Source organism: Haemorhous mexicanus, chromosome Z (genome assembly GCF_027477595.1).
Source record: "Haemorhous mexicanus isolate bHaeMex1 chromosome Z, bHaeMex1.pri, whole genome shotgun sequence".
Taxonomy (NCBI): Eukaryota; Metazoa; Chordata; class Aves; order Passeriformes; family Fringillidae; genus Haemorhous; species Haemorhous mexicanus.
Window position 1 is genome coordinate 64,629,475 of NC_082381.1, and position 25,155 is coordinate 64,654,629.

The 25,155-nt window shown below is 38.6% G+C and overlaps 2 protein-coding genes across 3 annotated transcripts in view; one reads left to right on the forward strand and one right to left on the reverse strand.

Annotated features, from left to right (window-relative positions):
• Positions 1 to 80: 80 nt before the first annotated feature.
• MED18 (mediator complex subunit 18) lies at positions 81 to 1,173 on the forward strand. Its single transcript, XM_059873256.1, has 2 exons — positions 81 to 240; positions 393 to 1,173. Exons 1-2 carry the CDS (start codon positions 168 to 170, stop codon positions 944 to 946), a joined length of 627 nt encoding a protein of 208 aa, XP_059729239.1. The 5' UTR covers positions 81 to 167; the 3' UTR covers positions 947 to 1,173.
• Positions 1,174 to 3,740: 2,567 nt separating this feature from the next.
• CERT1 (ceramide transporter 1) overlaps positions 3,741 to 25,155 on the reverse strand; it is an 82,376-nt gene continuing 60,961 nt past the window's right edge. Inside the window, exons 8-18 of one of the 2 annotated variants that reach the window (XM_059873253.1) lie at positions 21,214 to 21,306; positions 18,503 to 18,589; positions 17,472 to 17,564; positions 16,818 to 16,895; positions 12,549 to 12,644; positions 11,740 to 11,872; positions 11,542 to 11,612; positions 10,105 to 10,233; positions 9,222 to 9,351; positions 7,851 to 7,987; positions 3,741 to 6,693 (exon numbers count right to left, since the gene is read on the reverse strand). In XM_059873253.1, the coding sequence (XP_059729236.1) occupies positions 7,860 to 7,987; positions 9,222 to 9,351; positions 10,105 to 10,233; positions 11,542 to 11,612; positions 11,740 to 11,872; positions 12,549 to 12,644; positions 16,818 to 16,895; positions 17,472 to 17,564; positions 18,503 to 18,589; positions 21,214 to 21,306 (1,038 nt within the window). In that variant the 3' untranslated portion in view covers positions 3,741 to 6,693; positions 7,851 to 7,859. The remainder of the gene's footprint in view (positions 6,694 to 7,850; positions 7,988 to 9,221; positions 9,352 to 10,104; positions 10,234 to 11,541; positions 11,613 to 11,739; positions 11,873 to 12,548; positions 12,645 to 16,817; positions 16,896 to 17,471; positions 17,565 to 18,502; positions 18,590 to 21,213; positions 21,307 to 25,155) is intronic. The other variant, XM_059873255.1, reaches the window with a different exon arrangement.

Here is a 25,155-nt window from a genome sequence, read left to right on the forward strand (position 1 = left end):
GCCCCCGCACCGGCCCCGCCCGCCGCCCCGCCCCCCGCCCCCCACCGGCCCCGCCTCGCCCCGAGCCCTACCCGCAGCCCCCCATCGGCCCCGCCGAGCCGCCAGGGGGCGCTGCTGCCGCTTTGCCCGCCGCTGCCGAGGCCGCGGAGCCGGTGCGGGAGTGCACGATGGAGGCGCCGCCGGTGACCATGATGCCCGTCACGGGCGGTACCATCAACATGATGGAGTACCTGCTCCAAGGTAGGCGGCCGCGGGACGAGCAGCGCGGGCAGCGGCGGTGGGGGGGCTGGCGCCGTGCACGGGCGGGCCGGAGGGCGCTGTGGCGGGCGCGCTGCGGAGGGAGCCCAGCTCGGCCTGTGGGGGAGGCGATGGTCGTGGCGCTGTCTCTGCAGGCAGCGTGCTGGACCAGAGCCTGGAGAGCCTCCTGCACCGCCTGCGCGGGCTGTGCGACAACATGGAGCCCGAGACCTTCCTGGACCACGAGATGGTGTTCCTGCTGAAGGGGCAGCAGGCCAGCCCCTTCGTGCTGCGCGCCCGGCGCTCCATGGACAAGAGCGGGATGCCCTGGCACCTGCGCTATCTGGGACAGCCCGAAATAGGCGACAAGAACCGCCACGCACTGGTGCGCAACTGCGTGGACATCGCCACGTCCGACAACCTGACGGACTTCCTGGTGGAGATGGGCTTCCGTATGGACCACGAGTTCGTGGCTAAAGGGCACGTGTTCCGCAAGGGCATCATGAAGATCGTGGTGTACAAGATCTTCCGCATACTGATGCCAGGAAACACGGAGAGCATTGAGCCGCTCTCCCTCTCCTACTTGGTGGAGCTCAATGTAGTTGCGCCAGCAGGGCAGGACATTGTTTCTGATGACATGAGGAACTTTGCTGAGCAGCTGAAACCTCTAGTACACCTGGAGAAAATTGACCCCAAAAGACTGATGTGATTGAAAATCTTGGCCACTAAGGCACTGTTTTTGTGTTTCAGAAAAGGATGTTTTTCTAAAAAGCTTTTTGTGGGCAAATCAAAACAGGGAGAAGGGAATAAAGTACTATATATCAGTTTTGGCAGTTGCAATTACTGAGTGTTTTTTTCTTTCACTTGTGAATATGAAAAGTGGACACTTTAAATTAGCACTGTTAAAAAAAATCATTAATAAAATCTTAATACCAATAGTTTTCCTTCTCTTGCCTGGGAGGTAACTTAAAAAGCCTATTGCCTAACACTCCAAAAATGTCGGACTTACTGGAATTCATCCCTCTGTGTACCCAGATCCCACTGCTGTCTCAGTTTTTTTAGAGCAGAATTTGTGCATCCCACCTAGTCATCCAAAATTTTTCTTTTCAGTAATAGATGGAAGTTAATACAGTTCCTGTTTCACACAAGCATAAACACAGAAACTACTGTATAAAAGAGCAACTAACTGTACACCTCTTCACCAAAGCTTATGTGACTGGAACACGTACTTGTTAGGGAGACTGTTTCTTCTGATGTAACCAAAGTTAGAAGTGGAAGAAAATCTAGTAATATTAACATTTGCGAGTGGTTTTCACATCTTTTAGTGTTCCATTATTTTCACTGGAATTGGTTAGGTAATAAGAAAGTAAATTACCAGGTACTTTTTATTACTGAATTTCTCACAGCTGACAGCTGTATTAAATATTGAAATGTTAAGTGCTTTATATGAAAAATTTTATTCACAATTTTTCATTAAATATAGTACAAACAAATTAGCAGCTGTTAGTTGAATTACTGATGATTTTGCTTAGCAGCTCTCTTGATAGTAGGATGGTTAGTTACCCTAGTAATGCTGTGATAATTCAGTGTTATTTGAATTAGGTTTGAGAGTTTTCAAACACAGTTCAGTCAAGTAAGTCAGGAAAAATAAAGGAGCTCATTAAAATTTCTCAGGTTCTTTAGAGGAGACAACCATTTTACCCACTGTTAAATTGTTCCAACCTCTGTCAGAAATGTTACCACCCTTCAGCACCCCAAGTGTTTATGAAACAACTAAAGGCAGGGGCCAGTCTCAGAAGAAGCTTTGAAAGGTTTTAAATAGCAACATTTTCAACTGGATCAGTGCCGCAGGCTCCAGTGTGGGGCGTGGGAGAGCCTTGAGTACTGGGGTGGTACTTGAGGACCCTCAGGCTGAAGACAGGGCAGTGATTTCCAGCAGGGCAGCAGTGAGGTGTCACCAGTGTGACTGCCCATTACCTTGACTACAAGTATTTTCTGGAGGGTACAAACACACCTGCAATTCTGCTCATACTTGGGCATGACTCGCCCTCACCAAGACAGCACACTATCCTGGACCTCCGAGCTGGAATTCCCTCATATACAGAGCATAACTTCTTAGGAGCTGCATGTGCCAGGCTCTTCCATGGTTGAGTGGCAGTCTTATCCCAGCAAATGGGAGTTGTCAGGGCTGTTGTCATATTTTGCCACTCTTAGCACTGGTTAAAAATCACTGGCTACAGACTTTTACAATCTGTGGCTTATTCCTGGCACACTGAAGTTTAGGAAGTCTTATGGATCATAACAGGTCTAACTATTGATTGATCCAAATTAATAAATAATTAAAAAAGGTTTTATTTTTTAGAAGAATGAGTTTAAACCCTGAAAACTGCAGCAATCCTTGGTACCAGGCTACCTTATGCTGACTGTAGTCCATGCATAGAAGGGGCAGATGTGCAGAGAGGAGAGCTTACTGCATCAATGGCTACAGCTGAGGACACTTTCAGGTTGCTAATGCTCGAAGTGTGTCCCTTTCTTCTAACAAAAGATGTATTTTTCTCTCATATAAAACTTAGCTTGTCAAAGGTGGAGACAGAAGATGATTAGTGTTAGTAATACACAACAGTAAATTGCATGTCATCGCCCTAATTATATTCATCATCCAGGGTCAAATGATACTGTAGTTACACAGAAATGCTCAACCTCTTTACTGGAAAGTGTGCAATTTTTAAATTATGCACATAAGTTATGGTACCATGAATGTGAAATGTGATTTTTTTGGGGGGGGGAATGGGATTTCCTTTTTGCCAGGTAAAATAGCTGCATTCTCCAAGGTCAGAGGTTACCTCAGGACTCTATTTTTTGCAATATATTACAAGAGGCCTGATACAGCTGAGCTTAGGTTTTGATTCTGTTCAAGTAATGCCTTCTGTTACTTCAAACTGTTCCTCCAGTCCTGCATACCTGCAAGGTTTCCACAATTTTCCTGATTGCTATATAAAGAAGTAGAAATCACTGTAACAAATAAAGGTAGAATTGTTATTGATCTATTAGGCACCACCTATTTCTACTATTAACAAAAGTTGCTCATGGAAGCTTATCTCAGTTACTAAAAATTATTCTTTGGAATAGCCGTAAATTTATGCTTTGGCACATCTTAGTCCTGGGTTGCTGTTCTTCCCATGCAAGCTCCCAGAATCTTGTTATTCCGTACAAATGAAGAGCTGACATACTCTGGAAGTGCTCTATATTATGACTACCCTCTAGTAGGAGCACCTTTTAACACCCCTCTGATTGCTTGCACAAAATGAACTTCTCAGTGTATAAACTAATGTGGCATTCAGGTTTTCATCTCAGTGACCTCAGTAACATAAGTAAACTGCTTTCCTGTTGAATGTTTTCCATGCACTAGAATATTGTTTATAACTTCATTCATGATTTAAAAGTTGGTTAAAAGGTAAGGTTTCCCGAAACACTGCAAAGTTAAAAACAACAAGAAGCCAAGATTTTTCTTCATAATTTTTAATACTTTTAAATTTTAAATACTGGTTTTAAATTTGTGATTGTAACATGTAAGAGCCAACTTCTTTTAATTTTTAAAACTTATCATTAGGATCATAAAGCTATTATAGAACAGTTACAACTCTACACACTCAAGGTACTCAAAAATATGATTCATGTTTTAAGTCTGTAAATGAACAGTGGCAATTCAAATACAGCATTATCTGTACAACTTGACAAAAATACAGGTGGACAATCTGATTAAAGAGAATCTGCACAACTTCAGATAAGCCAGCTCAGCCCAATTAAGTAAAAGGTAAGGTTTTTTCAAAGTGCATCACATTTTTCACAGATAAATTTGTCAAAGATTTTCAGGTTCTCAGACAGAATAACAATGGCCATCTCATTTTCATTCCCAGTACAAGTTCTATCAAGTCATGTCCTTCAGATCTAGTTTGGCAACATCCAAATTCTCCAAACAGATGCAGATATCCAGAGAACAATATCTGATGATTGCTGCATTTTCAGCCTTTTGAACTGGTTCAGCTTACAAAACAACCATTCTAGAGTCAGAAGCTGCTTCTGCAAAGACCACCACAGCTTTGTTAACACTCTTGATCTGTTAACAGGACGAAATGAACTCAGAGCGCACAGACCTGGCAGTGACTGACAAGAGAGATGGGCTCAAGAGACAGGGTAAATTGTATAAAACCATAAAAGCAACGTATCTTCCAGAAGAAAGGATCTAATGGCTACTCGCACAAGGACAATATGAGAAGCCTACTGCCTTTTGAGATTACTTTTTCAGAGGTCCATTAAAAATGACTTCTCAGTCATGTAACTCCTTCCATAGTCTTTAAAAAGCCTCTTACAAATCTGATTGGGCAGGGCTAGCTACAGTGAAGTACCAGTGCCTTTATCTAAAAGTAAAACATACTCTTTACAAATAGTATCTGTAGTGTCATTTTATTTACAGAATAAATCGCAAAAGTACATCACATTTAGTGCAAATGCAACTAATGATATAAGTTTATATACTGCTTTGTAAACTTTCCATACCTTTGTAAAATAAAGCTATCCTATTAAATTAATAAACTTGCCTGTGTTCCAACAATTATCAGAAATGGCAAATAAGGAGTTAAACTCTTTATATTTTGGACTTTTTTTTTTAAGTTCCATCAGTGGCTATGGTGGAATGTACCACTGCTTGGTTGATTGTAAAAAGATGACGTACATTTTGAGGTATAAGATTTTGTTTTTTAACGTTGGTATATAAAATGCTCACTGGTGATATAGTAAAGATGTACAAATTTTCATCTTATTTGCCTTGCTAATATTACCATATAGGCACTTTTCTACATATTCAAATGAACAGAATAACTCTGTAATAAGGCATATTCCATGCAAGCCATTAGAGAAAGGCAAATAAAAAGGGAAGAGTTATGGAGCATGAAATCTGCATATGTGTGTAATCATGTGTTCGGTAGGGTTTCATCTCTACAGAGAAGATGAACAGAGATGTTTTTCAACACTGTGCAGATCATATTTACTCATTTACCAAGTCTTCACTAAATTACTGTATTATATCTCTTTCCAGGCACCTAGCACACTATAACAAATAAATCTGACTTTCAGCTTTCTTTTAAAGAAAATATATCTGCAAATTTTTTCCTCAAGATACCCAGTTTAGTGAAACACCGAGCAGTCTCTGAAGAGTTTTCAACTATAGGGCACGGATAAAAGACCTCACAGTCAGTACAAGCCCAACACAGTCCTCTCTTAACAAGTATCTCCAGAATCAAAGGCAGGCAAACATCTGACATTTAAATTTTCACAGCAGCTAAAGGGAACTTTCCAGTAAGAACTACACATTTTTGTAGTTCTGATGGGTTTTTGATCAAGAGGCAAATAATTTTCTATGTGAACCTCATAGCACAGCTTTATTGAGATGAGGAAAACACATGCAGGATCTGAAAATAATGAACTCATCCTCAGTCTAGACTGGGAATGTTGTCTTATGTAATCCAAATTACTTCAATAAATATTATAGTGTACCTTCTCACAGCTTTGGGAAAGCCCCAGATATTATCCAAGAAAGTAGTCCACAGATAGCATGGACAGATGTCTCCTAGATTTTAGGCAGTCTCTTGCCCTCTCATACAGAATCTTTCTAGATATTTCTGGATCACGTTTAATAACAAAAATTATGCAGCACATATTACATAACTAAAAAATACAATAGAAATATAAAGATATCTGGAAAAAATAAAGCTTTTCACACTCTTACTCCTTCAGAACTAAAGATCGTCATAAGAGTAAGACAATAGAAAAGGCAAAGTCATAAGGATATTGACAGCCCTCAGATATTAACTGGCATTTTATGTAACAAGATGATTCATTACAGTAACCAGCAGCAATGAACTGTGATTATACAAAGCAAAACAAAACCTGCCAACAAGTTACCAAGGTTTTACTGAAGCCACTCCTTTCAACAACCCCAAAATACCACACAGATATTTGTGCATATAAAGCACATACAGTATGCTATATGTGCATTTGTCTCTTGTGCTTTTTACACATGCACAAAAACTGCAGAAGTATCTTAGGAAGGTTGACAATGAAATTCTACAACTTGTTTAAAATTAACACAGTAGCCCATGTTGGTGATTCAAAGTTGAATGCGCTTTTCTTCTTCTAAAGCAAGCAAATAAAAATAGAGCCATATACATGTTATCAATACATGTATTTATAATTACACACTGATTCAGCAAGAAAGTTAGCAGGAGAGAGCTATTGTTAAATATTCAGCCCCATGGTGTTGCAACACTTCTTCACTTCAGTACACAAAGCCTAGAACCTGGGCCATAAAAAGACTGTAGATCCTTCGTTCCAACATGGAGTGCTCTGTGCATGGTCACTTCTCCAATGTGGAATGCTCACCCAGTCTTGTTCTGATTGCTGCAGGTAAGCAAAGAAAATAATACAGCACTTAAAACCTTGTATACTGCGAGCAAAATGAACTTGTTAAAACCTTAAGTATCATCAGGACTGCTATGATCATGTGCTAACTGTTGGCTTGTGGCACCCTGTTTCTAATGCTTTATTTACACTACTTCTCTAATAATTTACATTTAAAATTGTGAATCATTACAGGGATACCTGTCACAGAAGAATGAAACAATTAAGACTTTTGGATTCTTAGTAAACAGAACTGTTTACTGTGGAGACACTGTTAACAGAATCCAAAAATAGAAGTAACCTATGTCACACATAGAAAAAGTGATAGACACTCATCTTCAGAAGTGACTGAATGATGCTGTAACATTAGCACAACTAATCAGAATTCTGTGGTTTGACATGACCACAGTTACAGAAAATGAAATACATAGTAGGAGTCAAAACTAGCAAAAATAAGTTAAGCCTTATTTAACACTAAGGGGCTCAGATATCTTCAAAGTGATCAAGAAATCCTCTTCTAATGTCAAATCATCTTCTAACTGTTCAAACAACTTTAGATTAGCCAAAAACCTAAACCGTTAAGAACATATCCACTGACTTCAAAAAGCACCTGGAAATCCCTTTTCTTTCCTAGGTTCATCAGAAAGGCTAAAAACTTAAGTCACAGTCTTCTAAATACTCTAGTAATTCATGCTGGTCTGTCAGTGAAGTTCCATTAATAAAAATCCTAGGTGAAAACTAGGATGTCAATATAAAAGAAAACTGAAATGTACTCATAGTCTATGAAATATGCAATTGTAAGTAGAATTTAAGTTATAAAAACCTCGTGAGGCTCTAGAGTAACTTCAGTATGTATTTTTTCAGAACAAGGACAAAATGCCTGTGATAGTTGAAAAAAAACAGTACTTCATTCTATTTTACTTCTATATAAATTGGACATGTATGCAAAAACTTGCAAGATGAACCAATAAAAAGTCTATGAAAACTAATGCTGGCTAACTTGTGCAGCCTGTACACACAAATTACAAGTTTTTAAAAAGTATATTGCATGCTAAAGTAAGCACTGAAGCCATGCTAATCATGTAAGACATTCCCAGATTGCATAATTTCATTTGACCTTTAAAATGGTTAATCAAGAATTTTAAAAGTATGTATACCTGCTAGTACTAGAACAAAATAGGCTTTCCTGCTGTCTTCTCTTGCACGTATGATGTAAAACGCTTTAAGAACTTTGGATATTCTCGTTTAGCCACTGCCCGTAACACTGATGCTGGTGCCCATCCTCCCGGGTTCACTAGAAGTAAACAGGAAGAAGGACACTGAAACAAAGCAACTCCACTAAATGCTGAAAAAGTAAATTTTATTTAATTACTCCTGCAACTCTTCCTGAAGTAACAAGAAAGAATAACCATCAGCAGATTTTTTTATGCGCCTAGGCTTGTGTTGTAGTACTTTCTGTTCGCAATACTCAAGCTCAGTCCAGATCTATGATGCCATTATTAAGAAAACATTAAATATGCTTTATGGTGAGTCTTGGGAAAATTCCCGAATAAAGGAGGATATTCTCTATGGGCTTCCAAGAAACAAAGAGAAAGAGACTTGAGTGACTTCTTATTTCAAAGAAAACAGAGTCACTCTTAACTTTTCAATAATTACTGCATTTGCCTGCAGAACTGCCATATAGGCAACACCCTGCAAATGATGATAAAACATTTAAACAAAACTTGAATTGATTTTTAATTACATTTTCATTCACAGGGAAAGTATGTTGCTGAAAAAGCTATCACTTCCCATATACTCACAGTTCAGAATTTAGCAATGAAAACACAATTTCTAAGTAATCTGGAAATGCTAAAAAAAAGTAAAAAGCAGAGTGAGCTACCCTTGAAGTGTTTTGTAGCTCCAGGAAAAAAGATAGTAAGCATGTCTCTCTAATACTACAACACATTTCTAAATACTGGGTACAGCAACAATACAATTTGGCTTTGATGGTCACTCAATACCAAGGATTCTATCAGCTAAAAAAAATTCGGAAATGTAGACTAAATTATACAGCTTGCAAGCATCTTCATACAAAATGTATTTACTCCTTCTTGGCAACAGGGGATAAGAACTGTATTTTTACTATCAGCAGCTTTTCAGCCTAATGAAATGAACTGGGAGAAAAAAATTAGAGTAGTATATGAAAAACCCCAACATACCATTACTGAAACTAAAAGCTATGCCAACTTATTCCAGTTGCAGACATTTCTGCTCATGTTCCTCCATCCCAAGGCTATATACTTAGGACTGAACTACACAGCTCCTCCATTTATTCCTCCCAGAGTACCACATAATAAATGGACCCATTCACCAGTTCATGTAGCACCTTAATTTGAGACCTTTTGAACATGATGAACACAAAGATGATGCTATATATAGATAGAAAAGGGAAAAGGCCTCAAGCCTTTTTTTTTTTTTTTTTTGGTGCCAGTATTCAACTTCCCAAAATTAACATCTATAAGGATACTGAAAAATGTTATACTTACCATTAGCTACATACGTAATCTTGCACAGAATGTTGTCCCTGCTTATCTCCTTGTTGCCCTCTGGTGGGCTTACTAACGTCTGACAAATCATTGCAATATTTATTTTGGCACGGACACAGCGATTGTTCAGCTGCCAAAAATATGAGGTATTGTAAGCTTTAAACTAAATTTGTTTCAGTATACTTCAGTATGAACATCTTTTCATCATGAAGTCTAAGACACTCTAGAAACTGTGTTTCTGGAGTCTACTTTGTAGCACTTACATGGATGTAACATGAAAGTGAGTAAAATGAAAAATACATGGTGGATAGGGAAATGATCTAAAATGCCTGAATCTTTGGTTTCTGCTTGCTTAACAAATTATAAGTGAATTACTTCAACTGTTGTGACAAATCAGTAAAGGAATATTTCAAGAATAATGTATCAGCATTTACAAATATCAGTTAACTTTTCCCTTAAAAGCAAGCTATGGACTAGAAATCAAAGGAAAACAATCATTGCTATTATCTCACAGAACCAAGGCAAAACTGTAAAATGGAGACTTAACCCTATTTGTAATTATACAAACCTACTCTTATATTTGACAATGCCGAAGAGATGCTGATTTGATTCCATATAAAATAAACTCAATTCTTTAAAATGTTTTCACATCTCCAGAAATTTTGCTTCCATTTTGCTGTAACACCTTAGATCATCCAACTGAGAGATAAGGCAAGAAAGCTTTTGGCTAGGAATGCCTTCATCAAGTCATTTTACCACCTGGTTTAAATTAACTGCATTCTTGTAAAACCCCTCAGTAGCCCTCGCCCTCGCAAATGCATTGCCATGGGAAGAGAAATACTACCTTAAAAGCAGAACCTCACAGAATCAAAATAATACTTACAGGAGCACTGTCATGCTCTACAGAGAAATTGCACACAATCCATGTTTCCGGATCGTTTTCACTGAATGCTGGTATCTTTCTGATGGCAGACAAATACAGCACATCCCTTTGAGAGGCTGGCCACACTCTCTGCAGAGAAACACCTGAACATAAGCTTTTGCAGGTTTAACTACTACCCTCAGTTAAAATTAAAAACCAAGCAAGGCAAACCAGGTCAGTTATATTATTAAGTTGAGGTATCGTCAAGTTAGTAATTTCATTCTGAAAACTGAAAGAGAACATAGCTGTTGTAAATAGGGAACAGAAATTTCAGGTTGGCTACACTTGATTTGAAAAAAAATAACAGCAAAACTTTATGGCCTTTGAAATGCAGAGCACTAAACGGCAATGAATTTTTCAGTTAAAAAAATAGGAATAGGCAGTTACCCTCCTGTACTCTGAACCTCAAGTTTGTGTTTTAATGAATACTTCTAATGAACAAAATGAACTAATGGTTAGGTGTATAAGGATGCATCTACAGTCACATTCTCCAAAGAAGAGAGAGAAGGGATGTATTTGAAAAAAATATTACCTCAAAAAGCTACTACTTCAGTAAGACAGATATAGCAAACTGATATTATCTAAGAGAAAGTTTTAGAAGTGAAATGTGTGACAAAATAAGAAAATATACAGAACTAATTTTCCTGACATTTATCAGGAGAAAAAAGTTCAGGCTTTTACCACAACCAATACAGATGACACAACTGTCTTACTCAAAATTATGAGTCTTCTATTAAAGAAGTTTTAATGTAACAGCACTACTGGTAAAATTGTCAAAGAAAAACCTTTGTTTTAACATTTGAATATACTAATATTTAGAAACATGCAAGACTAAGGATGAGTATGTAAATTTTAATCCTATAAATTTTTCAGATCTTTGCATTTCAGTTGTTGGGCTGTAATTTAAATGAACATTTTTATAGATTGACACCAGGACCATTTTGGGGGAAAAAACAATTAAGGTACAAGAACAAATGCTGTACCAACAATTAAAACCACTTGCATTATGAGGTGGTATGTCAACTAATTGTGGTGAATGCTAACCTGCATTTTTGCAAAAATCCATCTGATACAGTGGTGTAGGTTTCTTCCTTGTAGTCAGTGGTGATTTATTGCTTTTGTTTGCTTTGGATGAATCTGGTCTTGCAGTGATATAATAATGAATTAAAAGCAGGCCTCACTGACTACTTACTACAAGCTCTACCAGACACAAGCATAACCAATTATGCTCTCAAGAAAAGTCAGGAAAATTGATGTAAGTTGCAGTTTAATAGAGAACTTGTTCTGGAATATTGTCCAGAACAGTATTTTAAGTTGTTAGGCCAGGGAAGTATTCAGAATATTAGAACATGCATGCTTCAGATGTCTCAGTAAGGTATGCAAATGAAGTTTTATTACCTTGTGTGTCTGGTAAATGATGATTGCGTTATCAGCTAAATTTTCCACAACATGGAAATTTTCAATTGTTGCTAAAAGGGGAGGGGAGTGGGGGGAAGGAAAAAAAAAGTCATCAGTGAACAGTCACAGACAATAGGACAATGCTATAAATACTATTCTTGCTGATAAACCTTCAAAGCTGAAGAACCAATGCCTTACTTTCCCAGTCATTACGAACATCAACATTCCAGAAGTAGTGGCAAACTTCATGCCCTGTTACCCCTTTAACAGCATGGGTTGCTTTCAAAGGATCTAGAACTATTCCATTCTCTTCCACTTCTCGTCTGTACACCTATAGCCAAACACAAAAAATTATATGTAGAACAGAAGCTGTCAAAACTGCTCATGTTCTAATTGTTTAAATTTAATCTGTCTTAAAAAACCCCGAACTAACAAACCACTTACCTAGAAGCTTATCACATGAATAATTTGCCATGAAAGTGTTCTCTAATAACATCCACTGAAGACATTCTTATGTGGCAATTCACATTAAAATACCAGTACTTTAAGGTTTTTACTCCAAGAATGATTAAGCTAGGTTATTTATTACTATCCACATGGATTTATAATCATGGTGGAGCAGCCAACACTGTAGCTTGTTACTCTTGTTATTTTTGCACATAGAATTTACACATTACTTTGATACCAAGCTTTAAACAGGAGAGAGTAAGAAAGAAATTTGTAAAGATGAATCTATTGCAAGAGTTACATAGAATTTTGTACGAATAAATAGATAGAAGCCATAGTTCTCATGGACCCTAGTCCCAACCTAAACAGTGCTATTCCCAGATAGAAGTTACAACAGCATAACTTGCTGATTGATAATATTTTCAAAAATCATAGAATGATTATTTAGGTTGGAAAAGACCCTTAAGATCATGGAGTCTAGAAGTAGAGATAACACTGCTAAATGTACACTGGAAGTATCTGTCTTCACAGTGTATCATACGAATTAACCAAACATTTACCTTCATTTCTCCTTCTTCTACCACTAGCTGCCAATTGGCATCTCCTCCTACATCTTGCAAGGAATACGTCATGTGGTTTTGTACCATCTCTTCCACCTGCAAAGGAAAAAAAACAGGCATTTTTAACTCATTCCTTCCATGTTTTTGGGGAGACACTGTACAGCACTGGAAGTCACAAGTTAATACTTCAATTCCTGTGCAGGAGCTAAATTTGAATAAGAGAGTTCTCTGTTAGGTTAGGAACAAACAAATAACGCTAGCCTTCAGAAGCAAAAGCCAAAATCTTGATTCAAATTCCAACTTCCTCATTTGTGGGTACTTCCTAGCCTGCCTTTTTGCCTTTATACTGTCAAACCACATCACTTCTACCTAAAACAGTTCTTTATTTCAGCAGATAGGAACTGCAAGTATCTCTAAATGGAATTGCAGTGCATTATAAGATATTCACTGAAAAGCATTTTAAAAGCTCAATAAAGGCAGGGGATTAGGGAGGAAAACTGCCAAGCTCTAAAAAGCAAATGTACATGAAAAGTCATACTGGAAGAGCAGCAAAGAAAACAGTCACAAGCAAAGCATGCCTCTTCTGTTTCAGAGTCATCTTTGCACAGTTGACAGCTAGAAAAAACCCAGAAATGCCTACACTCAAAGGATTATGATGGTACAGAGATTCTGTAATTCTAACAAAATGCTCACTTAAAACTTATTTTGCTGGCAGCTATGCCTTTTTTTTTTACAGCCAAATATTTACTATATTTTTATCAAGCTATATGAATATCTCATTTTTTATTCTATACAGTATGCATGAAAATGGGTACTGGGACAGGAAGACGATGCTTATTTTAGATCTAATATGTTATTCTGTTTCTTTGGTTTCCCCACCCTTTTCCTAATGCCTCAGATAAAAACAGAAGCAAAAGCATAGCATATCCACTGCTATGTAATCCTTCAAGTATTTGAAACACTTTAATATCTTTTTTCCATCCAAAAGATAATTGTCTACTAGTCACATAAAGCAAGTCCACATGATTCACAGCATTTTCCTGAACTACTAGAAATACCCTTTTCTTTTTCCAAAAGAAAAAGCACTACAAACAAAATTAGTTAAATGACCAACACAAAGATTAGTTGAAAAAGTGCATAATCACAAAATTAACAGTCTGAACACCAGGGTGCTTTTGCACATCTTACAAAAATATGAAGCCTAGTTTGCAGTAAAACATGTAAAACATATTTGAGCAAGTATGAGAACAAGTAGAAAGCAAAAGTAATATTAATTAATCTTTTTTTATATGACACAGAACTGAAAGATGTTATTTACTTTTAATTTAAGGCAGTAATTTTGTTTGTACTATGTAGTCAACAGGCAATACACTTAGGCCAGAAAGAAAAAAGGTAACTGTATCAAATAAAACTCTAGAATCACAACATGAAAAAACAAAATCCATTGGATGGAAATCCTAGTTTGTCTTAGTTTAAGCAAGCATAGACTTATCTAGATAAGGCAAAGTTATCAATCCAGGTTTTGCATGCTCTGGTTCTGAGCTTCAGTGAACAAAAAGCACCCCCAAGACTTATGTTTCAGCTTCTAGACAAGCCAACTTTTGCTGCCAGTTACTAGCAGGTTTCCTACAAAAGTTTCTTCCCTTTTTTCCCAGTAAAACATTGACAGTACATAAACTGGGTAAGAATGTGGGCTATTTAATATTCAATGATTTAGCTCTAGGTCACACTGCTTTAAAAAAGGAATTCTTACTATGCTCTCAATACATACTTGCCATACCTTCAGGCCCTTATGTATTTTCTATCCCACCTCTTACTTTATTAAGGAAGAAAGGTATGTTTATACATTTACTTTTGTATTTTGATACTTTTTGCTTTATGTGTTAGATGCAAAGGGATGAAGGAAGTATCAAGCAAAGAAGAGAACGAGGCACCCACAGGTATGTAATCTGAACAGACTCCTGCTTCACCAGGAAATGCCGTATTTACACAACCTGCTTGTGCACATTGTCTGTACAAACTTTATTTCGTCTATGCACTGGTCACCATCTGTCAACTTGCAACAATTTCAGGGGCACAGTCAAGATCCAAAGATTCTCTCCCACCTGAGAGGCTCACTCTAACCTCTGAGTTCCTAGTTGGCTACAAGAACGGTCTGCAAAAATATTTGCAACCTGTATGTCATACAGCCTTGACCTGAACTTTGAGTGTCAACTTTTTCCCTTTAAAGGGCCTAAGAACAATTCTGAACCTATTATAAAGCTGACAGATCTTTAAAAGAAACTGATCTGAACTCCCACTCCACTGGCAGAGACAACAATGTCTTTCTAGACACACAGTGAAGAAACAGCTCCCATCAGAATACATGTTTATACTTCTCAGTCTTAAAAGCAGGGTTGTAAGTTGCTACTTTTACTGATACCAACATTCCCTTCATTCACATGAAGTCTAGGAAAAAGATCACATTTATTAAGAACAATGATATTAGTTTTCCTTCCTAAAGCCAAATTGTCAGCCTGGGAACAGAAGCCATTTTTTAATAATTTTTTAATGAAGTCCATAGCAGGTAGAATGAAAAAGTCTGTTATTCTCATCATGCTCTATGTTGTCTTGTTCAGTAGAATGAAACTCCAGAACAGGTGGAGTGACTTGTTAGTCTGGCAAAAATTTGTTTTAGGAGGGTGGAACTGCATGTGGGGATATTCATACTTTCTGTAGTGAGTCCCTTAACTTGAAGCTGGATTAGGAGGCACTCCATAGTAACTTTAATGTAGTATGATCCATGCAGCAGGCAAAAAGAGCAACTTCAGTCCATTTAATCCTGATACTTAACCACAATTTGCATTACTGTGATAATGATCTGGTCCACCTCAGGTGTGTTTGCAGGTGATCAGTTCCGCAGTCACAGTGGTGCTTTACAACTCAGGTTTATCATATGAATACAGAAATGTTATCACAGGCATAAAACAGGTGAAAATGAGGACACCTGCATGTCTTTGAAAATATAAGTTCCCCTTATGCTGAATGATGGCTGCAATCACAACCAGATGGAGTACTAGTTCCCATCTTGGTAATCAAACTTGCTTTCTATTACTTATTATTCCCTTATTTTATTATCCCCTCACTTTATTACCCCTCCTCCCAAAGGAAAAACAAGTTAGAAAACTAACTCAGCTACTGGAATACCAGGAGCCCTGGTACTCCCATTGTACTGTTGTGCAATAGGACTTGCATACTTTTTCCCTTGCAGTAAATTCGGATTTCAGAAACAAACCGCCTGTAAAAGGTCTTGGAATTTTAGTTCACTAGGCAAGTACTCCAGTGTTGGTTCTGCTCATGGAGCTAGAAGTAAGGTCTGCAGGTAATAAAACTCCCAGCTCTGTTTAAAAAAAAAAATTAAATCCATTCCTATTAGGAAAAAAAAAAAAGATTGGTTGGAGCTTTTAAAAAACCTCCAAAAGAGCAGATCCCAGAAGGAAGCTTCATATTCACCATCACATATCCACGTATCACCACAGAAGGAAAGAAACAGCATGAAAAACACATCTGAACTACTGTTTTGGAGATTAAAAAGCAAACACTTTTCTAATTCTACTCTAAACTACCACCTTCCTAGTAAGTACCTAAAGTAATTTTTTACACTACTGGAATATGTCATTATGGCAACACTGACATATTCAAGATGTCAGACTTAATTTCTGAAGGACAAGTGATACATGAATACTTCAATATGATCTTGTTGGTCAACACAGTCTTGTTGGTCAACATGTTTAATGGCCTTTTGGTAATCAAACTAGTCACAGAGGTAAAAAATGGTAATAGTGAACGATAAGACTCAATGTATTAATATCATTACAAATTAACACTTCTGACAAAAATCAAACTTTTGATTTAAAAGCAAGAAAAACTAATTTATCTGAAGCAAAGACTATCTCCAGTCTCTGTAAAACATGTTATTCTCCTTTCATTATCACTAGAGATACAAAATTTTCAAACTATAGACATTTTAATTAAAGCTACTGAAGTAAACCAAATAGTTTCACAAGATTTGGGCCTCTGCACAAGTGGTATGCATGCAAGCTGGATGTAAAGAAAGACAACCATTTAGTACAGGAATAGAGAACTCCTTTGTTTGTCTCAATGTACTAGTTTAAAGCAAGCAGTGATTGACATAACAAAAAATCAAAAAACAAAAAAACCCAGGTTCTAGAGAAAAGGATGATATAAAGCAAAGATATGCAACCCCCACTTGACACATCAATACAGTACCTGGGCGCTGAATCTGTGAACATCATCAGAGGCACTGACTAGATCAATGGAAGACATGGAGGAAGAGCGACTATAGGGCTACCAGAGACAGACAAAGAAAAAACCAAGTAATCAGAACAAAGGCACAACAGAGCGTTCAGTACCAACTTGCAAGCACAAGATAATGAAGAAAAGGAAAACAAAAGCACCATAAGCAGCAAGCACAGCAGCAAATGCTGATTTCATGCACCTATTACACATTATGCTCCCAGCGTAGCCCTGACAGGAGTGTTTCCAGTAACATTCAAAAACAAGTCAACCAATCCTGATACAACCAACTGGATTATTATTTTTTAAAAATAAAATCAACTCAATGAATCTGGATGAAGGTATCTTGAAGATACTGCGGTTAGCCGATTTGGATTTCTCCTTTTTCTCTGCCTGACAAGCCTGATACAAGTAAAGAATATTCTAAATAGGTTCTCAAATCAGTATTTTTGAACTTAGACAAAAAGCAGTCCTTCTTCAGTTCCAGCTACTCTTTTTTGAAAATAAGTAGGCCCCTGGAAGTTACTAGAAACACCAAAAAAAAATCTCACCTACCCATACAAAACATTACATAGAAACAGCACAGACCGGCCCATTATTCTGAGAAGATCAGGATAAATATTTTACCGTCTGCACAAATCGATGAGTCCCCACAGCAGAATATGCATCTCCAGAAGGTAAGGATGTCGGCCAGTGTAATCTAACCTTTTCGCTTTGGGACTGCAACAACACAGGTTTAATTATTATTAGTCAGCTGCTACGGGGTGGACTGTGAAACAAAGTGAGTCATGCTCAATCTACATAGTGACTACAACAACTAATGCTGTCCATGACAGGCATGAAGCTGTCATCCCACTGGAATTCTCAGTGAGTGGGCCTGAAGACTGAATTAATCTAAACTTCAAGGTGTATTTCTGAGTAAAGCAAAACATACTGGCAGCACTAAAGATCCAGGTAGTACTATCACAGTCACTCAAAATCTTCACTTTTTGCTAAGAGATCACAACATAGGGTAAACTCTGTTGGGTACTACAGGTCCACTAAAAAGTCTTCTAATTCTGAAGTCATTGTTATAGATTCATTCCTAAGCATAAAGTCTTTTACAACAAAGGATGCATGACTTTGTTATTCCCTCTCATTTAATATGCTGCTATACTTTCTAAACGGTATCTATTTTCTAGAATGTATCTTACCCTTTTTGATACTTGCCCCTGAAGAGTATTAAAAAAATTAGTTAGTGAAGTACCCAGGCAGAACAATGTCTTTCCTATTCCATATATCACTGAAGTAAAAAGAAACTTCAGACCAATTACTAGATTTTGAGAGACAGCTGAGATTTTGAGAGACAGTAGTATTTGGTATTTTTATCTTAACAGCGCAGCAGTCACATAGAGATAATTTTCATACCGAACATTTATTTAGGAATTAGAAACTAGAGACATTCAATAAACTTAGCACTTATACTATTATTTTCAAGACAAGCTATGAAGTTACTATCTCAAAATTAGCATTGAGCAACAATATTTTATTGTAAAAATAGTAAGGGGAATTCCCTGATCAGTGTCTGAATAAATTAACTAGCGCTTCAGGAGATACACCTCAGGACAGACGTCTTTCAGGAAGTCCTCATCATTAAGACATTTTTCAAGTTTTAGTACCTGTTCTTCCATTTTATCCTGTCTGTCAAGAGCAGCTTCAACAGCATCAAAGAATTCTTCTTCATTAATCAGACTATTAGGACCCTCCTAGAGCATAAGAAAAAAACGAGTTAAAAATCCTGGACACATAAAAGTTCCACTTTAATTTAACATTAGAAATACATATTTATATTTTATATTTAACTGATGGAAGCAAATTTCTTCTATAGATCTCAAATATTTTCACCAATATTCTTAGATTACAAGTTCTCTGAAAACCTTTACTTGTTAAAGGAAGTGTCTTCCTCTAACAACACTTTAATGATAGTTACATAAAGAAGAAAAAACCCCAGGAAAGTGAGTAATAGTGTCAGTATGCTTTGACTCCAAATTTAGGACTTAGTTAATAAACGTCTTCTGTTGAAAATGTTTACAGTGTCAGTAAAGGACATCTATTACCATAACCGTGTAGTTAGACTTCTTACAAGTATTTCAGTACCTTAAGGCATGGATATTCATGTGTGCTCAAAAATACCACAATGGAAGACATACTTTTGGGGATCCCTATTGAAAATTCTTGGAAACAACAGTTTACTACTAATTAAAATGGTAATTTAATAAATTTCATTTTACTGCTTTTATTGTATTGTAAAACAACATAGTCCTGCAAGTTAAAAAAACCCCCAAACTGTGTATCAGCATTGACACTTGGAAGAAGCAGTTGGGTTCATAACCAAGTAGACAAAGTTCAACTTCCTACTGTGATTTAATTCTTTTACAGCAAATGTCTCAATGTCAACAATTAATCTAACATCAAGTATCTTAAATAGCTGTACTACTTAAGATATTTAAGAATAGTACTATTACTATTTCTCAGGCTATGACTTGAAAGTAGAAAGGTGTTTCATTAATGTACATGAAAGGGTCAAGCTCACTGTATTACAGGTGCACTAGCATACATTAGTGTGGATGCCTCATCTGTGGAAGTGTTCAAGGCCAGGCTGGATGGGGCATTAAGCAACCTGGTCTACTGGGAGGAGTCCCTGCCCATGGCAGGGATATTGGATCTATATGACCTTTAATGTCCCTTCCAACCTAAACCATTACACTTCAAAGGCTGGTTTATGCATCTTAGGATAGAACTAAATACATGACTGAGGAGAACACTGATGAAATGCAATTTAACAGAAGCAAGGAACTTAAAATTTGAATTTGAAAACATAGTATTTCAAGTGGCAGTGACAAATTAAAAACCTGTTAAACGTCATCTTCTAGGACTGTCTCTGCTGTCACAGTTTTCATATTTTTGTTTTACTTATCTCTACAGCTGAACAAATAAAAAGGTAAAGTACAATTACATATATGTGGCATCAAATGTGGGAGAAAGTAAGAAAAAACCAACAGAAATATCTGTAAGAAACATACTTCATACAAAAGCAAAACATCAAAATTTAAGATATAGTTCCACTCAAGAAATTAAGGACTGAGATTCTTCATACAGTTTCAGTTCCCAAGGTGAAAAAGTAAGTCTGGCATGAACACACTTGTAAATCATGTTTGCACTGGCTTGTGAAACTTCACTTTCCCTCTTTAAGAAACAACCCAATCTTAAAAGTATTTTGTGTTAATGTGTGTAGCAAGGTTTTGGTAGCTGAAGTGGCTACAGGGGTGGCTTCTGTGGGAAGTTGACAGAAGCTTCCCCCATGTCCAAATGAGACAGTGTGAGCTGGCTCTAGGATGGACCTGCTGTTGCCATTGCCCAAGGCCATGCCCATCAGTGACTATGGTAGCATCTCTAGGATAATGTATTTAACAAAGAGGGGGGAAAAAACTGCAGCTAGAGAAGAGTGGAGTGAGAGTATGTGAGAGAAAGAGCTCAGTAGGTACCAGGTCAGTGAAGAAGGAGGGGCTCCACATGCTGAGATTTCCCTGCAGCCTCTGGTGCAGACCACAGTGAAGCAGCTGTTCCCCTGCAGCCCATGGAGGGTCCATGGAGGAGCAGAGATTCACCTGTAGCCCACTGAAGAGGCCACAGTGGAACAGGTGGATGCCCAAAGAATGATATGATCCTATGGGAAGCGCACATAGGAGCAAGGCTTCTGGCAGGACCTATGGCCCCATGGAGCGAAGCTCATGCTGGAGCAAGTTTACTGGCAGGACTATGAACCCATGCTGGAACAGCCTGTTCCTGAAGGACTGTATCCTGTGGGGAAGACTCACACAGAGCAGTTCATGAAGAACTGCAGTACTTGGGAAGGACTCGCATTGGAAATGTTCATGGAGAACTGTCTCCTGTGGGAGAGAATCCCACACTGGAGAAGGGCAAGACTGTAAGGAGTGCTCCCTGTGACAAGGAAAGAGTGGCAGAGACAATGTGAGATGAACTGACCACAAACCCCATTCCTTTCTCTCGGCACAGCTGAGGGGTAGAAGGCAGAAAATTTGGAAGCGAAGTTAAACCCAGGAAGAAGAGAGGGGTAAGGAACGGGTGGTTTCAAGATTTGATTAATAATTAAGTGGTACTTCCCCATGTTGAATCTGTTTTGCCTCTGTCAGCAACTGGTGAGTAACCTTTCCCTGTCCATATCTCAACTCAGAAGACTTCCATTATATTCTCTCTCCCCTGTCTACCTGTGGTAGAGTAGTAGAGGAGTAGGGGAGTAGCAGAGTGGCTTAGTGGGCACCTGAAAAAGTAATAGTGTTATAAAAAATTTCTGAAGTAAAATTCATACCTCATAGTCTGGCCCTCCAAAGTGGGACTTTTTCTTCAGTTCTGTCACAGCATTTTTGTACGCTTCTTCAATTCTTCTCCTCTTCTCTGTCTCCTGTAAAATTACATGACCATTTGATACAGAAAAAATAAAATGCCAATAAATGGAATGGCCAGGGTAGTGTTTCCTCCAAGCTGCAACTGCAAAGCTGATGAATTTCTGAATTTATTTTCATGTATGCATTATATGTGCCAATATACATGCAGATATAATAGAAAGTTTGGTGAACTAGCTACCTTGAGGATATCTTCTAAGTCATGTGGAAGAAACCAGATCAACATGCAAAAACTAGTTTCTAGTTTAAGCATAGTTGTTCATGCTCCATTGGGAGTCATACTTTGTATCTGACACCTCATATAAACTTCCATGACACAGATACTTGGGCAGGGATAACAAAGGGTAAAAACTAAAACTGGTAAAAAAGCTAACATGCTGAATGTAGCAATATACTAACAAGTTAGCATCTATAATTTTTGTGGATGCCATGCAGAGAGTGCAACTCGATATCCTTCTCCTGTAACAGGTTGTGACTGTATTAGGCGCCAGTCTATGTAGAAACCCGATGGTGACTATATTGTCTATTTTGAATAAAAAAATTGTAATGCCAAAATCAGACTAAGTCTAATATTGCAAACAACAACAACAAAAAGCACTTTGATGGAGACAGTATCATCCTCAGTTGTGACTGTAGGCTTTTCCCTTCTGAAACAATCAAAGAGGCAGTATGTGCTAACAGATTTCATAAAACTTTGCATGTTTATCTTTTTTGAAAGGAACTGGAGAGTCCTGAAGATACATAAAGCATGACTTGAGTATAAGTCACTGAGAAAAGTACAGAGATGTTACCAGACTTGGAATGAAAACCAAAACAGACCCCCACCTAAAACACAACTCCTTCTCCCACTTACTCCAAATCCCCATACTTCCTGTAATTCAATCTGCAAATTAGTTACAATTCACATGTGCAAAATACGATTCTCCAAATTTGCCAGCTTCTCTTGGCAATAATATTAGAGAATGCAGAAACAAGAAGAGAAAAATGCTGCAGCAGTCAAGACATCATAAAAAGCATTATCACAAAGACTTTTCTGCAAGTAAAACAGTGGATCAAATACTAATGACAAAATCCTTTGTGTATACAATGTGTATACATTTTAAGAAAAGTTTGTTTTAAAATACATGCAATGTATTATATACTATACTGGAAACAAAAAGTCAAGCTCAAGATCCTAAGAGCTAAGTATAAAAGGTGGAAAGAAAAGCTGTAATAACAATAACTTTAGATAATACTACAATACACATCAATTTCATTCTGGATATTTGACTATTTTGGTAGTGAAAGAAAACGAAAGAAAATTAACCATAGAATCTATACTTCTATTATCGCACAGTATTTATTTCCTTTTTAGAGAAGTTTACAGATAGATTCAAGAAAATTGAAAGTATAAAGATCTACACCATTCTCACCCCACATCTATCTATCATATGGATAGATATGTGGGCCTCTTGATCAGGCCCACAGTTATAAAAGTTACTCTTAAAGTGAGTTTAAGCACTAAAATGAAAAGATAAAAGCAAACAAAAGCAGCTCTACTACTGTAGCAGAGGTCTGAATAGAGTCAATTAATTGCTGTAATTAAGGGTGTAGGCATCAAGGTGCTGCTCACATAGGTAGCATTTGTGAGGTATATATTTCTTCTCTCATAGGGAGAAGACTGAGGCTGCCTTGTGGCAGACACAGGTGGCCCTTGCCATCTCCAAAAGAGACTCACTGCAACACACAGCTTAGCCCAACTATCATGCATGTGACACTTCTCTGAGGGGTAAAAAAAAGGAGTAAAAAACACTGTGGAGGGAAGAATTGGAAGAAACAGTGAGAAATCACGTAGGAGATGCCAAGACCAAGAAGATGAGGAGGTGCACCTTCAGGGCAGAGAACATATATATCCAAACTGCAGGGGTATTTCCTGAAGGAACCACATCCCATGAAGGATCTACACAGCAACAGATAGAGAGCTGTCACCAATGGAGGCACTAGAGCTGGGAAAAAAGCATGAGGAGGAAGCAACGGCAGAGATGAAGTTTTGGACTAATTGCAAATGCAACATTCCTCACCCTGCACTGCCTGCTGCTAGCAGGCAGTAAGGTTATGGAACATACTACCTCAAGTGAGAGCACACAACGCATACTGGACAATCAGCCCAGCCAGCCAGGGTTTGTGAAAGGCAGGTCCTGCCTACCAACCTGAGCTTCTATGACAGGGTGATCTGCTTAGTAGATGAGGGAAAGGCTGTGGATGTAGTCTGTCCAGACTTCACTAAAGCCTTTGACACCATTTCCCACAGCAATATCCTGGAGAAACTGGCAGCCCATGATTTGGCTGAGTATACATTTCACTAGTTAAGAAACATCTGTCTGGATGGCTGGGCCCAGATAGTGTTGGCGAACAGAGTTACATCCAGCTGGTGGCCTGCCACCAGTGCTGTTGGCAGGGCTCAATATTTGGGCAAGTCATGGTTCATATCTTTACAGATGACCAGGACAAGGGGATCGAGTGCACCCCCAGTCAGTTCACAGGTGACACCAAGCTGGGTGGGAGTGCTGATCTGCTGGAGGCCAGGAAAGCTCTGCAGAGGGATCTGGACAGGCGGGATCATGGCTAAGGCCAGTGGTGTGAGGTTCAACAAGGCCCAGTGCTGGGTCCTGCCCCTAGGTCACAACAACCCCCAGGCATATCCATAGGCTGGGGTAGAGTGGCTGGAAAGGAGCTGGGGGTGCTGGTGACAGCGGCTGAACATGAGCCAGGGTGTGCCCAGGTGGCCAAGAAGGCCAATGGCATCCTGGCCTGTACCAGCAATGGTGTGGCCAGCAGGAGCAGGGCAGGGATTGTCCCCCTATACTCATTACAGGTGAGGTCACACCTGAAATCCTTTGTTCAGTTCTGGGACCCTCAATTCAGGAAGGAAATTGAGATGCTGTCCAGAGAAAAACAATGGAGCTGATGGAGGGTCTGGAGCACAACTCCTGTGAGGAGTGGCTGAGGGAGCTGGGGGTGTCTAGTCTGCAAAAAAGGAGGCTCAGGGAAGATGTCATTGCTCTCTACAATTGCCGGGAAGGAGGCTGTAGCCAGGTGGGGTTGATCTTTCCTCCCAGGTAACAAGCACAAGCAGAAGAGGAAACAGTCTCAAGCTGCAGCAGGGGAGGGCTAGACTGGATATCAGGAGGAAGTTCTTCGCTGAAAGGGGAGACAAGCATTGGAACAGACTGCCCTGCTCTGGCAAGTGGTGGTATGTTAAAAAAGGTGGCTAGGTTAAAAAAGGTGTAGATGTGGCAGTCAGGGACATGGTTTACTGGCAGACCTGGAAGGGTTAGGTTAGCCATTGGACTTGATAAGGTTTGAAGTCTTTTCCAACCTTAATGGTTTTACGATTCTAGGAAGAGGAGCCTACAGGGAAGGAATGACATTGAGCTCGGGAAAAGGGGCAAGACAACTTATTCTACTGTTTGTCCTCCTGTCTCCCATTAACTTCCCATTATTTTAAATCAGCAACAAATTGATTTTCCACATGTCAAGAATGTTCTGCCGTGACAAAAAACAGGGAGAAATCTTCCTGTCTTTCTCTGGACCCATGAGCTTTCTCATTCTACTTGTTTCTCTAATCCTGCTGAATAGGCAGTGAGCATTTCACTCTCTGCCAAGGCTATCCCACCACAAGTCTAGTTATTTCATTCAAGAAAAAATCTCCTCTTCCAAAAGGTGAGCAAAGAGAGGAATACAAAATAATGACTTTATAAACTAATTAAGATACTTAATACCATGACTGTCCTCTAAACCCCAGAAAATGTCATTGACAAATGGGCCTTTTCAAAAGTTGCAAGTCTGCCAAAGCAGAGCAATTTAAA